The sequence below is a fragment of the Pelophylax lessonae genome (genome assembly GCF_965119305.1).
Source record: "Pelophylax lessonae genome assembly, chromosome: 11".
In the NCBI taxonomy this organism is placed as follows: domain Eukaryota; kingdom Metazoa; phylum Chordata; class Amphibia; order Anura; family Ranidae; genus Pelophylax; species Pelophylax lessonae.
In genome coordinates, this window is record NC_138778.1 from 176,116,858 (window position 1) to 176,132,228 (window position 15,371).

The following is a 15,371-nucleotide window of genomic DNA, read 5'->3' on the forward strand; positions in this document are numbered from 1 at the left end:
CTGCTGTGGTAATGCTAGTGGTCAACTACATCATATATGCCAATTTTTATCCACTTTAAGATTTACTGCTATGGCTTCATTTTATCCAATGTAGATAACTGTGTAGGGTCACACCTTGGAAGGGTCACATTGTTTTGTCCCAGGTATTCGTACTCCATCTGTAAGTTACTCCGACACACGTTATCTGCTCCACACTCCTTCTGGAAGTCAACCTACAACAAGAATATATTATATTATATAATATATACAGTATAAGGTAAGTTTCTTGTATGCAATTATTTTAGGGGCAATTCACCAATATAAGATTTCCTACCAACAACAAACAGTAAGTTTGTGGACACCTGACCATCACCATTATGGACAGTAAGCTTAGTGGACAGTCTATCCCTAAACCATAGGCAAAAGGAAAGGCTATGCAATGACCAATCTTTCCAATGTTGCCTCCACACCACTCTTTAATCTCAATATAACTTCTAGTTTTTATTCTTTTATTATTTTTCCTAGTGGTCATGTGATCGCAAAGTTCCAGTGAGCTGATCTCTTTCTCTTTGTAAATCTTTCAGAGCGGACAACCCCGTAGAGCTATAGGTACCGGTGGGAAAACGTCACTGCTGGAAGGATTTAGCTGTGTTGTCGTCCCTGCCCAGGTGGACACACTCACCACAGCTTTGCTTTCACAAAAACTGCTTGGAAAAAGTTGAAGAAAAGGTATTTACATTGAGATTTATTACAATCTCTATGCAGTAAATGGGAACGTGACATCTAAAAGGTGGATTATTGCACAGACTTTCCTTCCACTTTTGGGAATTTTGCTCCATCGTTGTGGTTTTAACAGATTCCACTATTCCACTCCACTCTAGGGTAGGGTGACCAGACTGTTCCCATACCAGGTTTACTGCTACAGGGCGGTCGCGCTGCGCAGGATCATCTATATATACGTGATCCTGCATTTCTGGGTATTGGAGCTGATCAGCGGGTCCGGCGGACTCAATATCTGCCGGTACTCGCCGATCGTTCTGTACACAGGCAGAACAGTGGTCTGCCAATGTACACAAGGCAGATCGCCATTCTGTCAGTATGGAAGACATTGATCAAAGCAAGGACAGGGATCTATGCCTTCCCCTAGTAAAAGCACCTCCCCCACAGTGAGAAAACACTTGTTAGGCACACATTTAACCCTTTGATTACCGTGCATGTTAACCCCTTCCCAGCCAGTGTCATTATTACAGTGACAGTGCCTATTTTTAGCATTGATCACTCTATTGGTGTCACTGTTTCCCACAAAAGGTCAAAAGTGTTAATTAGTGTCCAATTTGACAGCCGCAATATCGCAGTCCCGCTATAAGTCACTGATTGCCGCCATTCCTAGTAAAAAAAAATATGTCCCCGGACTTCATTTTAATAATCTGGTAACCTTACTCTAGGAAGGCAATCAATATAATTATAGAGTGTGTTTAAGGGAATTTGTACCTGTTCAGCCAAAAGAGCATTCGTGAAGCCATATACTGATGTTGTCAGAGAAGACCTGGCTTGTAATTGTCATTTACAACCTAAAAGGTGATCAGTAAGAGTGAGGCCAGGTCTCTGCTTAGGCCACCTGAGTTCTTCCACAGCAGATTTATCATAGTAGTGTCTATGCAGCTCTGGTTTAGAGGTGTTGAAACAAAAAGGCCCTTCCCCAAGAGCACCCTTCATTATTAACACCTAAAATCAATAATTTGGAGGGGTGTACACATCCTTTTTACCAACTAGAATAAGAGTGATAGTCAAGTGTCCACATACTTTTACACATATAGAGTAGGGGTGATGGTCAAGTGTCCATATACTTTTACTTATACAGAGTAGGTATGATGGTCAGGTATCCACATACTTTTACCCATATACAATAGGTGTGATGGTCAGGTGTCCATATGTAGAGTAGGTGTGATGGTCAAGTATCCACATACTTTTACCCATATAGAGTAGGTGTAATGGTCAGGTGTCCACATACTTTTGCCCATATACAGTAGGTGTGATGGTCAAGTATCCACATATTTTTATCCATATACAGTAGGTGTGAGCGTCAGGTGGCCACATATTTTTACCCATATACAGTAGGTGTGATGGTCAGGTGTCCACTTACTTTTACCCATATACAGTTGATGTGATGGTCAGGTGTCCACATACTTTTACCCATATACAGTAGGTGTGATGTTCAGGTGTCAACATACACTACCCATATACAGTAGATGTGATGGTCAAGTATCCACATATTTTTACCCATACACAGTAGGTGTGAGCGTCAGGTGGCCACATATTTTTACCCATATACAGTAGGTGTGATGGTCAGGTGTCCACTTACTTTTACCCATATACAGTAGGTGTGATGGTCAAGTATCCACATATTTTTATCCATATACAGTAGGTGTGAGCGTCAGGTGGCCACATATTTTTACCCATATACAGTAGGTGTGATGGTCAGGTGTCCACTTACTTTTACCCATATACAGTAGGTGTGATGGTCAGGTGTCCACTTACTTTTACCCATATACAGTAGGTGTGATGGTCAAGTATCCACATATTTTTATCCATATACAGTAGTTGTGATGGTCAGGTGTCCACATACTTTTACCCATATACAGTAGGTGTGATGGTCAGGTGTTCACTTACTTTTACCCATATACAGTAGGTGTGATGGTCAGGTGTCCACTTACTTTTACCCATATACAGTAGGTGTGATGGTCAAGTATCCACATATTTTTATCCATATACAGTAGTTGTGATGGTCAGGTGTCCACATTCTTTTACCCATATACAGTAGGTGTGATGGTCAGGTGTCCACAAACGTTTCCCATATAGACTAGGTGTGATAGTCAAGTGTCCACATATTTTTACCCATATACAGTAGGTGTGATGGTCAGGTGGCCACATATTTTTACCCATACACAGTAGGTGTGATGGTCAGGTGGCCACATATTTTTACCCATATACAGTAGGTGTGATGGTCAGGTGTCCACTTACTTTTACCCATATACAGTAGGTGTGATGGTCAGGTGTCCACATACTTTTACCCATATAGAGTAGGTATGATGGTCAGGTGGCCACATACTTTTACCCATATAAAGTAGGTGTGATGGTCAGGTGTCCACATACTTTTACCCATATAGAGTAGGTATGATGGTCAGGTGGCCACATACTTTTACCCATATACAGTAGGTGTGATGGTCAGGTGTCCACATACTTTTACCCATATAGAGTAGGTATGATGGTCAGGTGGCCACATACTTTTACCCATATAAAGTAGGTGTGATGGTCAGGTGTCCACATACTTTTACCCATATAGAGTAGGTGTGATGGTCAGGTGTCCACATACTTTTACCCATATAGTGCATTAGAAAACACAGCTTGCACATTAACAAAAACAACCACTAGAGGTCACTATAGAGGCATCACGCTGCCATCTGCAGATAAAGCAAGCATAACCTTGCTTAGAAAAATAATACAGTTCTCCAAACCTGAAAATTATTTTAGGGGTTCCTCTGGGATAAAGAGGTTGATAAATGCTGCTCTAGTGACTAACAGCTCTCATGGGAAAAAGAATAAGAATAATCTATCAATACTATCTGCTACAGCTACCAACCAACAGAGTGGTCATAATTGGAAATTGGATCTGATCAAGGATGGGAACGCCTAGTGTCAAGGTTGAGAAGTCTACAAATGGTCCAGTAAAAACGTATCAGTAGCTACAGCCAACACATTTTATGACCAGCAACCATGCCAAGGGGAGTTCATCAACCAGAAGGCACAGGGACTATGCCTGAATTTAGTTGGCACACCCCTGTACACAAGTACACACTCCTGAAACCTATGGCTAACATAGAACAGGAAAGTTGTGCATAGAGCTCCTTACAAGTTCCCCACAGCTAGAACTAGTATGCTTACAGCTGCCATGCAGATGTCCAAAATTTGAGCTACAACACAGACTAACTTCTGGGAGCACTATGTTGGAAAATCCTTCATAATCATATCTGGCCATTATTAGAGCCTAACCCCAGGCAAAGCTTTAGGTTTCGAGTAGAATCTGTCTATGACCCCTCTGGCGATATTTTCAATCAGTCCCTGTGACACTCATAAAAGTCCTAACAGGAAGTGGTGTGAAATCTTCTAACTGTGCAGACACTTCAATAAAAATAAAAACTGTCAAAAGGCTCCAACCCTTCCTTGCTCTATCCAGGGCCGGATTAAGAGCATTATGGACTTGGTGCTGAGGATTTTGAAGAGCCTTAAGGGCCGTGCCTCAGCATGCACCCTGAGGAGGAAGGGTGCAGCCGTGCATGCCTAATTCAACATGGGATGCTCTCTCTGAAGCCCTTAAACACATCCATGCATCGGCAACTGCATACCTCCCAACCGTCCCGGAATCCGCGGGACTGTCCCGCAAATTGCCGTGAGTCCCGCAGTCCCGCGGAGCCGGCCTGAAGTCCCGGAAAATCTGCCTGGCCTGTCAGCCCTGCAAAAACACCCGCCCCAACCGCATCACTGTAACGGCTGAATAGTACTGTCCCTCTGTGTCTGGCCTTCGTGCCGTGTGGGGAGGTTCTGAGGGAGCTGCCTGGGGAAGCCTGCTTTCACTTGTAGCACAGAAGCCAGACTTCTGTATTTACAAGTGACAGAAGAGCGGTAACAGTGAATATGGCCAACCCGGGCCTATATTAAGGTAGGGGCGTGGAGCTGCAGCTCCAATAGCCCCTAAGGTAATCTGGCCCTGGCTCTATCCAAAACTAAATAAAAAGTCGTGTGCGGTTTACCTCCACAATTTGCTCCGTACTCTGATCTTGGTTGAGCACAGGGAAGTTGTCCAATGAGGCGACATTAGAGCGAGGCTTCAGCTCCCGGTCCAGAATGGAATATTTCAGGGAGACGCGGATAGGATGCAGCTTATCTCGGATACTGTCCTACAATGTAAAAAAAATAATAAAATGCTGATAAGCACAGACAGGAGCTAAAGAATTTCAGCTATAGATTGCATTTGGTGCAAGTAGAAACAGATGAATGCTTTTGCAGTATGGAATGTTCCTTTAATAATGTGGTTTTGTGTGTATGCCATGGATTCTAATGATCTGTGGTAGACTGTGCAAACTGTCTATTCTATGTCACACCCCTGTAAAAAATACTGTGTATTTAATGTGTTTAAACAAACTTTGGTGAGAAAAGAAGCAAACCACATGGAGATTTAAGTTGATATGTGTGCATATAAACCTTAAACCAAAAAATAATATAGAGTATAAAAGAGACTCCAAAAAAACAAACAGAAAAGGGCAGACTCAATGGACCATTTGGTCTTTGGTCATGCTATCGTTCCCCACCGGGAGAAGACAACCGCGGATTCCCCTGCCAGCACAGACTGTGTTTGATGGGAGAATCGTGCAAATTTCTTTCCTGCAACCAAATTCGCACAGTTTATGGCCTGCCTTAGTCCTGCGGCCAGGGCTGCTGATAGAAATCACAGGGCCCCATACAGCCTACCTGGCAGGGCCCCCCTTGTATATATCAAAACAACATTTTCAATAAAAATATACTAAAATCGTTCTTAGAGGACACAAAGATAACAAAGAAGCTGTGTGAATTAGCTCTTTTTTTTAATTGTTTTATACATTTTTGGAAAAACTTTTTATAATTAAAAAAAAATGTTTAAATATTTTATAAATTATTTTATTTTACATTTTTTTAAATAATCTTTTTACAATTTATTATTTTTTTTTAACCACTTGCCGATTGCTCACAGTATATTTACTGCGGCAGTCAGCCCCTCACAGGCAGAGCGACGTAGGTCTACGTCGCTAGCCTGTGAGGCTCTGGGGAGCGAGCGCGCGCCGCTGGAGGCACGGACCCCCCCCGCGCGTGTGACCGGCGGACCCGTTGTCCGCCGGTCACTCGGCGATCGTCGGGTGGAGAGGGAGAAAGGCAGGCGGCTAGTGTAAACAAGCCGCCTGTCATTCTCCCCTGTGTAGAAACAATGATCATACGGTTCTACTATGTAGGACTGTTGATCATTGTTCCTACAGCTCAAGCCACAGCCAATCACAGTTAGAATCACGCCCCTAGGGACACACACCACCCCTCCCTCTCAAATAAAGTTAACCCCTTCACTGCCAGTGTAATTTTACAGTAACAGTGCATATGTATAGCACTGATTACTGTAGAAATGTCACTGGTAACCCCAAAAGTGTCAAAAATGTCAGTCATGGGTCCGATCTGTCCGCCGCAATGTCGCAGTGCCGCAAAAAAAAAAACGCAGATCGCCGCCATTACGCGTTAAAAAAAAACAACAAAAATGACAAAAATCTTTCCCTTTGTTAGTAAACGCGATAACTTTTGCGCAAACCAATCAAAATACGCTTTTTGCGATTTTTTTTACCAAACATATGTAGCATAAAACAAATTGGCCGAAAATGTTAAAAAATGTTTGATTTTTACATTTTATTTGGGGAATTTCATATAAAAAAATGTGAAAAATATTGTTATTTTTGCAAAATTGACGCTCTTTTTTTTGTTTATAGCGCATGATCAAAAAGTCACACAGGTGATCAAATACCACTAAAAGAAAGCTCTGTTTGTGGGGAAAAAATGACGTCAAATTCGTTTAGGTACAGCGCCGAACGACCGCGCAATTGTCCGTTAAAGTCACGCAGTGCCGAATCGCAAAATACCCCCTGGTCAGGAAGGGGGTAAAATCTTCCGGGGCTTAAGTGGTTAAGGGACAGGGAAGCCAGCAGCTTCTGCAGGGGGCCCTGTGTCTGTGTCTCTCCCTGCAGCAACTGAAAGCCAGCGGGAGAGAAATCAGTTTTCAGCTGCTGCAGAGAGACACACAGGGCATCCTGCAATTGCCCCTCTGTCCGACCGAACTGATTCCCTCTGCTGTTCAGGGCCCCCCTGTGTGCCCCGGCCCCCTACAGGAGGGCTGGTGGCCCCCCCCATAAGCGGCCCTGCCTGCGGCACAGCCGGGTGTAGAAGCCCAGGAGCCCGTTCACACTTCACGTCAAATGCAACTTCAAAGAAAGTCGGGCTGCACACCGATAACATCCTAAGCTTACTGAGCTTGCCGAAATAGCATACCACACACACTGCATACTTCCCACCTGAAGTTACAGCTCTAAGGCTGTGATGGCAAACCTTAGTACTCCAGATGTTTTGGAACTACATTTCCCATGATGCTCAACTACACTGCAGAGTGCATGAGCATTATGGGAAATGTAGTTCCAAAACATCTGGGGTGCCAAGGTTCGCCATCACAGCCTGATTTCACCCCTGACATGTCCACTTTATGTTTACATCTAAGCAGAGGATACCTAATGATCAAACCTTATTAATAATTATACCCTAAGCATTGTGGGGACAAAGCCTCACTCACCACTAGGAGAAGCTTGAGGTTCTGACACGTAGTCTCTGGCATTGAGAAGAAGCCCTTGTATACGGCTCCAGATCCCCCTTGAAACTTCACCCGGGTAGGTCGCCTGTCAAAATCAGCATCCAAAGTGTATTGGAGGGCTGTGAGAATAAAAAAAAACAATTTTATTGTGGTTTTAGTAATTCTCATCCTAATAGAGCACATACAGAATAGAAAAATAGCCAATCTGTGAGCTACCAATGTATTCCAGCATTAAAAAGGGGTTACTCACCCTACTTACGTTTCTTTATACGACTTCCTTACTTTTATTTCTTTATGTTCTTCAACAGCTAAAACTGACTCTGTATCATACTTTCTCCATCAATGGGCATGGGTTACCAATGTGGCACTTTGGCCCACCACTCACTACACCTGGGGGGTATCTACCGTGAGGCAAACAAGGTCTTTTTCAGGGGGTTGCCACCCCAAGCAGAAGAAACATTATGAGGACTGCAGAGAAGCAGTAGTGTCACTACGGGGGGGTGACACCCACCAGAGTTGACACCAGAGGTGGCCACAGACTAACCGTTCCGTGAAAAGGGAGCGAAGGAGGAGGCAGAGCAGGTCAGAGTCCCGGGCTGTGATCGTGCCTCGGCAGGCCTGCTACACACAGTTGGTAAAAAAGGAGTTAGCGGGCTGCGGGAAGGTGAGAGTCTGGTGTCGTTTTTTTTGGGGGGGAGGGGGATGGGAGAGTCTCCTGGTATAGTATGGGGGGATAGGGTGGCCCCTCTCTCTCTAACGCCCCTGTCCTCTCTCTCACCCACCTACCTTCTCTCTCACCCCCCCTTCTCTTATCCCCCCTCTCTCACAACACCCCTCTCTCTCACCCCCCTCTCTCACAACACCCCTCTCTCACCCGCCTCTCTCTCACAACACCCCTCTCTCACCCGCCTCCCTCTCTTCCACTCCCACTTCTCTCTCTCTCTCTCAACCTGCCTCTTTCTCTCTTTCACCTCCACTTCTCTATCTCTCACCCCCCCCCCTTCACCCCGCCTCTCTCTCTTTCACTCCCACTTCTCTCTTTCTCACCCCCCATCTCTCTCTCAACCTGCCTCTTTCTCTCTCCCTCTCACCCCCTCTTTCACCCCCCACTTCTTTATCTCTCACCCTACCTCTCTCTCACCCCCCCCCCCACCTCTCTCCCTCACCTCTGCTTCTCTCTCACCCCGCTTCTGTCTCACACCCGCCTCTCTCACCCCCCGACCTCTCTCTCTCACCCCCCCCACCCACTTCTCTCTCCCTTACCCCTGCCTCTCTCTCTTTCACCCCGCTTCTCTCTCTTTCACCCCCGACTTCTCTCTCTCTCTCATCCGACTCTCACCCCCACCTCTATTTCACCCCCCACCTCTCGCTCTCATCCCGCTTCTCTCTCTCTCACCCACACTTCTCTCTCACCCCCACCTCTCTCTCTCTTTCACCCCCCACTTCTCTCTCTTTCACCCCCCACTTCTCTCTCTTTCACCCCCCACTTCTCTCTCTCTCTCTCTCGCACCCCTGCCTCTCTCTCTCTCACCCCTCTTTCTCTCTTTAACCCCTGCCTCACTCTCTCTCTCACCCCCACCTCTCAATCTCACCCCCTTTCTCTCATCCTCCCTCCCTCTCCCCCCCCCCCACCTATTCTCTCATTTTCCATCTCCCCCATCTCTCTCTCCTTCCTATATATTCTCTTAGCAAGGGGGTGGGAGCACTGTGGCAGGCTAGTGAGGGGGCACTGTGGCAGGCGCCAGGTGACACCAACACCACCAGAGACCCCAAATAGCCACCAGGGACCCTGCATAGCCACTTGAGAAGGAAGGGGTGGGACAAATTTAAACGGTGGAGGGGGGCCCAATTTTAGTCTTGCCTAAGGCAGCACAAAACCAAAATACACCACTGACTACACCTATAACAGACCTTCCATATACTATACTAGCCCAGGGGTATTGAAATCAAATTCATGGAGATCCATACAGCAAAATTTTATATTTGTAGATCAAACAATTGACTTCTGTTGAGTGAGGATGGTCACCCACTAATCATAATTTGGCCAGTCACTGCTGAACCGGCTAAATTTCAATCAGTGTATGGCCAGCTTAAAGTGATATTAAACCAAACGGAAACATTTATTATACTGCAGCCTACCAATTCCTAGATGTGATGGCTGAATTTGTTTTATATTTTTTAGACTTTCTTTCCTTTAATTTCAGCTGGTGATTTGGTCAAAAAGTCTGTTTTTCAACAGAACAAGCTGTCCTAAAGAATGTAGCAGAGGGTTGAGACAAACCATGTAACACTGACAGGGGTGCTTATTCATTTATGTAAAACCCTTAGGGAAAAATGCTTGCTGGAACTGCTTTTAAAGTGTTAGCTGGAGTTCAACGTCAATTTGTTAGTGTATCTGAATCTGCTAGTACATCTAACATTCCCATCCCCCAGATTAACAATGCTACTGTCCAAAAGTGTCTATATTTTCCTTCATCCAGAGTGGAGACATTCTAATACAGGAGGTGAGTTACTGGTCAGATCAATAAGTGGAAACAGAAAAAAAAACTAAACAAAGAAAAAAAAATGCAGCCGCCACACCTTACCAAGCTGTATTATATTAAATATTCAGTTATTGGTTTAAAACTGCTTTACCCTTTTAAAGTATACCTAAACCCTGCATTTTTTTTAGTTTTTCAATTGGGTCACCTGTTTGGGAAACAATGGACTAGAAAAGTGGTCTCCAAAATGCGGCTCGCGGGCCGGATGCAGCCCTTTGCTTCCCTTTACCTTTATCCGGCCCTTGGAAATTCCTCCCCACAGACATAAAGCGATATTACTCCCACTGATACGGATGATGCTGCACCATTCCTTCCACTGACACCAATGATGGGTCACTATTCCTTCCACTGACACAATAATGGGGCACTATTCCTTCCACTGACACAATAATGGGGCACTATTGATCTTTTATTGAAAAGAATCAAGCAACATATTTTATACAAAAGTAAAAAACAGAACTATAGTACAATATTCCAACAGAAAAAAACAAAGGAATTCACATCCATGTGCAGAATATATACAATATATACATAATCCACTTCCAACATTCTTAGAAAACTATTTACATAAAGCAGCAGAGAGGGCCTAAGAGGCACAACCCATCACCTATGTATGCAGCCATTTATCAAAAACTGAGCATTAAGAAAAAATCTAGGGTGATAAGAGACAGAAAGCCACACCCGGGAAAGAGACTCCTGGCAGTCAGGGAGGCTTGAAACCCCTCCACGCCTTCAGCCAAGCCCTCTGACCCCACTTGTCTCTCTCAAGCGCCCGAATCTTCCCCACCTCATGCAGAATGTCACACACCACCACCTGAACAGGAAGGATTTTACGCCGAAGGGTGACCTGACACCGTGCGTTCCATGTGTAATAACGGACTACTAAACTAACTAAAAAAAGTGTATCCAAACAAAAGCCCCCACCAGTATTGAATGCTCCGTACACCCACTCAGCATAACCCAGCCTGGAGAGGAAAGGAACACCGAGGGCCCGCCCAACCTGTTTGTATACCTCTATGTTAAAAGGGCAACGAAGCAGAAAATGGTCCATAGTCTCCTCCTCACCTGCACATTCCTCCCGAGGACAACCACGATCCATCCCACTGCGGAATTTCAAATTGCCCCGAACATAAAGCCTCCCGTGGAAGCACAACCAGGCCAGATCCCTGAATTTAAGGGGGACTCTAGCCAAATTAATCAATCTTAACCCTTCCCTCAAAATTGGGCCTGGGCAATCCCTTAAGGCCAGTGGGTCATGAAAGACTTCACTCAAGACTCGGCTCATAAGGACTTTCCTCGGAGCGGATCTGAGATCTTCAGCCGACAGTCGCCACTGCCGCAGCAACTTCAGACACGGAGCGACATAGGCTGGGAGCTGACCACGATGACCCCTGAGATTCTTCACTTGGCCACCTTCTTCCCAAAGTCGCAGAAAAGGCCTAAACCAAGATCTAAACATGCCTGCCCATCCAGGAGGTTTCACTGCAAGCATACTACCAATGTTAAACTTGAGAAATAGCAGAGAAAAGAAAAGAACGGGGTTGACCATACCTAAGCCACCCTCCCTCCTGGATAGATAGGTGACATTCCTCTTGATGGGGTTCAGTCTGTTCCCCCACAGCATCTGGAAGAACACACTATAGATCCTAGCATAGAGAGACACTGGCAAGATGCAGACAGGGCTGACATACAAGAAGATCGGTATCAGGTAAGTCTTAATCAGATCAACCCTTTCCCTCAGAGATAACTTCCATCTCTTCCAGCTGACCACCTTAGTATTGGCAACTTCCAGCCTGCCTTCCCAGTTTTTGAGGCCATAATCGCCAGGTCCAAATTCAATGCCTAATATCTTAATTTTTTCCTGGGGCACTGGAAAAGTGTCCGGGAGATCAAACCCCTCACCTTCCTTTCCCATCCAAAAAACTTCACTCTTTTCCCGATTGATCTTGGAGCCTGATGCTTCAGAGTACCGTGATGTCAGAGAGACCACCTCCTCCGCTTCATCTGTCCCAGTGACAATCACTGACACATCATCCGCATAGGCAACAACCCTCAAAGGCGGCTCACCCGGGATTCCCACTGGTACCCCACACAACATGCTGCTCTCTAGCCTCCTGATGAAGGGGTCGATTGCAAACACATAGAGCAGGGGACTCAGCGGACAACCCTGGCGCACCCCAGAACCAACCTCAAAGGACTGTCCAACCCAACCATTAACAAGAGGGAAGCTTTCTGCCCCCTTATACAAAACTTTTAACCAATCGACAAAACCACCCGGCAGACCGTACTTACTAAAGAGCAACCACAGGTACTCATGGTTGACACGATCGAAAGCCTTTGCCTGATCCAATGCCAGTAGATACTTTCCCCAGCCTGCAGCCCTGCACTGCTCCAAGGCCTCCCGGACAGCTAAAACCGCTGTGAAGGTGCTCCTACCCTGGATCGAACAGTGCTGATGGCGAGAAAGCAAAGACTCTGCTACTGCCGATAGGCGCCAGAAAAGTATCTTCGCCAGCACCTTTCTATCGACATTGAGAAGGCTGATGGGGCGCCAATTCTCAATCATCAAAGGATCTTTACCTTTTGAAAGAAGAATCACAGCTGAGTGTCTCATGGAAGTGGGAAGCACCCCCTCAGCAAGACAACTGTTAAAAATCTCTACCAAATGTGGGGCCAGAATAGACTTAAAGGCTTTGTAAAACTCAGCCGTCAGACCATCCGGTCCAGGTGACTTCTTGATGCCAAGCTGTTCAATTGCCCTCGTCACCTCTTCAACTGTGATCTCTTCTGTCAAATTCATCAAAGGGACATCTCCACCATTTAGACCTGGAATAGAGTCCAAAAAGCTTTCCATCTTGTCTCGGTCAAGCTCCTTCCTCCCAAGAAGTTCAGCATAAAAAGACCTCACGACCTCCAGGATCCCTGACCTGGACTTTGTCAAGGAACCTGTACTATCCTTAAGGCCAACGACCATCTTAACAGCTACACCCTGTTTGCAGTTCTGGTAAGGGTCAGGCGAGTGGTATTTCCCATAGTCCCGCTCCAGAACCAAAGAGGTATGCCGGTCATATTGACACTTCCTGAGGAGGATTTTCACTTCAGAGATTGCCCCAGGATCTCCTCCTCTCGAGACAAGAATATCCAGCTTCCTCCGCAAACGTTGGTAGGTCATGTATCTATTAAAATGTTTTCTATTGGCTAGGCCCCTGAAGAATCCAGCAATCCTCTTTTTGGTCAGCTCCCACCACTCAGCCTTGCTGCTACAAAAGTCCAGGATGGTCACCTGTGCCTGAAAGAATTCCTCAAAGGATTGTCTAACATGTTCTTCCTCAAGGAGAGTCGAATTTAATCTCCAGATGCCTTTGCCCCTCTGAGGGAAATCTGAAGCATTCAAGACCACAGATAGCATACAGTGATCAGAGAACTCCACCGCCTGCACCACTGGGGGTGAGAAAGCAGAGGCCTCCTTCAAAAAAAACCTATCTATCCTACTCTGACTATTACCTCGATGAAAGGTGAACCCTGTGTCATCCGGGAGGTGCTTAATGTGCACATCCACAAGACCAGCATCCCTAACCATACTATTTAAAAAAACGCTATCATATCCCAGCCGGTCATTGAAGTCCTTCCTGTCCTTGGGCCTAGTCACAGTATTAAAGTCACCTCCAAAAACCACTTGCCGGGATGTAAAAAGAAATGGCTTGATCCTTGTAAAAAGGCATTTCCTGTCCCACTTTGTGTGCGGCCCATAAATATTAATTAGGCGCAGGTCCTGCCCTCCCACAAGAACGTCTAAGACCATACATCTCCCAATCTCCACCTCAATAACCCGCCGGACAGTTACCATGCCGGTTTTAAACAACACCGCCACCCCGCCGTAAGGCTCGGCCGCAAGAGACCAGTAAGATGGACCATACCTCCACTCTCTCTTGGCCATATGAATATCTGCCAAGGAGGTGAGCCTAGTCTCCTGCAAAAATAAAATTTCAGCATCTAATTGGCTGAACAAAAATAAGGCCATAGAACGAGCTCTTACCGACTTAATGCTGGCGACATTTATTGTCACCACTTTTAACGGAGGGGGAACCGCCATTTGGGTTATTGGGTGGATTGCTTCTTAGCTCCCCTCTGCTGCTCATCACCAGAAGCCTCTCTCTTTCTTGAAGCCTCCTCCAACTCCATTTCAATATCTGAATTCTGCTCAGAAGAATCCCCAGATGAGGAGATATCCCAAGCAGAAGCCCTAGAACGGTTGGAGACAGTCACTGAGGCATCCTGTCCCTGTTCCGTCCTCACCGTCTGTCTCTTCCGCCTCACAACCTTCCTTCTCTCCTCCAGGTACTGAAGGTCAGATTCAGAGATGCTTTCATCTCTTGTTTTCTTCTTCTTCTTTGAAGTCTTCACAGAAGACTTCTTTACAGAGGAAGCCGCAGCAGCACCCTTTTTGGTACCCTCTACCACTCCTGGTGGGTGGGGGGCTTCTTTAAGGTCACACTTAGGAAGGGAAGACTGATCAGGAATAACTGACTCAGGGGGCACAGACTTGGCAGATTCTGACACAAGAGGAGCCGGTACAGTAGGCCGGGGGGACACAGGGACAGACACAGAAGGAAAACTTACAGATACAGGAGGGGTGGGTACAGGGACTAGGGAGGGATCCTGCACAAGACCAGGGGGGTCAGTCACCGCAGAGGAGGGTGGTACAACAGGGGCCTCATCCTCCATCCTGTCCAGCCTTAACAGATCATCTATCACCTCTCTATCCATATTATGCCAGGCTTCAGGACATCGGCTGTAGGGGTGGCCAAGGCGCAGGCACAGGTTGCACCTTATCGCCTGGGTGCAGTCCCTGGCCACATGACCCTGTCCCCGACACACTGAACAGATCAGTGCTGAACAAAAGGAGCTAAAATGCCCCTTTTCTCCACAGCGGTGACACAGTTTTGGCTGACCGGGATAAAAAATAGTCATCCTATCCCTCCCTATAAAAGCAGAGGAGGGCAGGTGACGGACAACATTCCCATCCCTAGCCAACCTGACCGTTACCGACCAACCCCCGGTCCAGATGCCACGCTCATCATGAATTTTATCCGGCCTGGTCAAAACATCCCCATAATTTCTCAACCAGACCTCTAAGTCCCGAGCAGGAACACTCTCATTTGTAAGGACAATAGTAATTTTCTTCACTGTTGACCTTTGGGAAACTGCCACTGGCACCAGACCTTCCCATTCGGGTCTTGACCTGCACCGAGCCATATATCGTTCCCAGAACAAGTCAAGACCCTCTGGTCTGGTGAAACTAACTGTGTATTCCCGGCTTCCAGCCACATGTATCAGGGCATATAGGTCATTAGCCCCAAAACCCATATCTAAGATCAGGTCCACCACCATACGCCTTGCTAGAGGGACTGCACCACCTTCCC

General features: G+C 46.2%; 1 protein-coding gene across 1 annotated transcript in view; it reads right to left on the reverse strand.

Moving 5' to 3' along the window:
- Positions 1–15,371, reverse strand: part of ITGA3 (integrin subunit alpha 3) — a 168,973-nt gene that overhangs the window by 39,734 nt on the left and 113,868 nt on the right. Inside the window, exons 12-14 of the mRNA XM_082271775.1 lie at positions 7,391–7,527; positions 4,788–4,934; positions 115–212 (exon numbers count right to left, since the gene is read on the reverse strand). Of these exons, the coding sequence (XP_082127901.1) occupies positions 115–212; positions 4,788–4,934; positions 7,391–7,527 (382 nt within the window). The remainder of the gene's footprint in view (positions 1–114; positions 213–4,787; positions 4,935–7,390; positions 7,528–15,371) is intronic.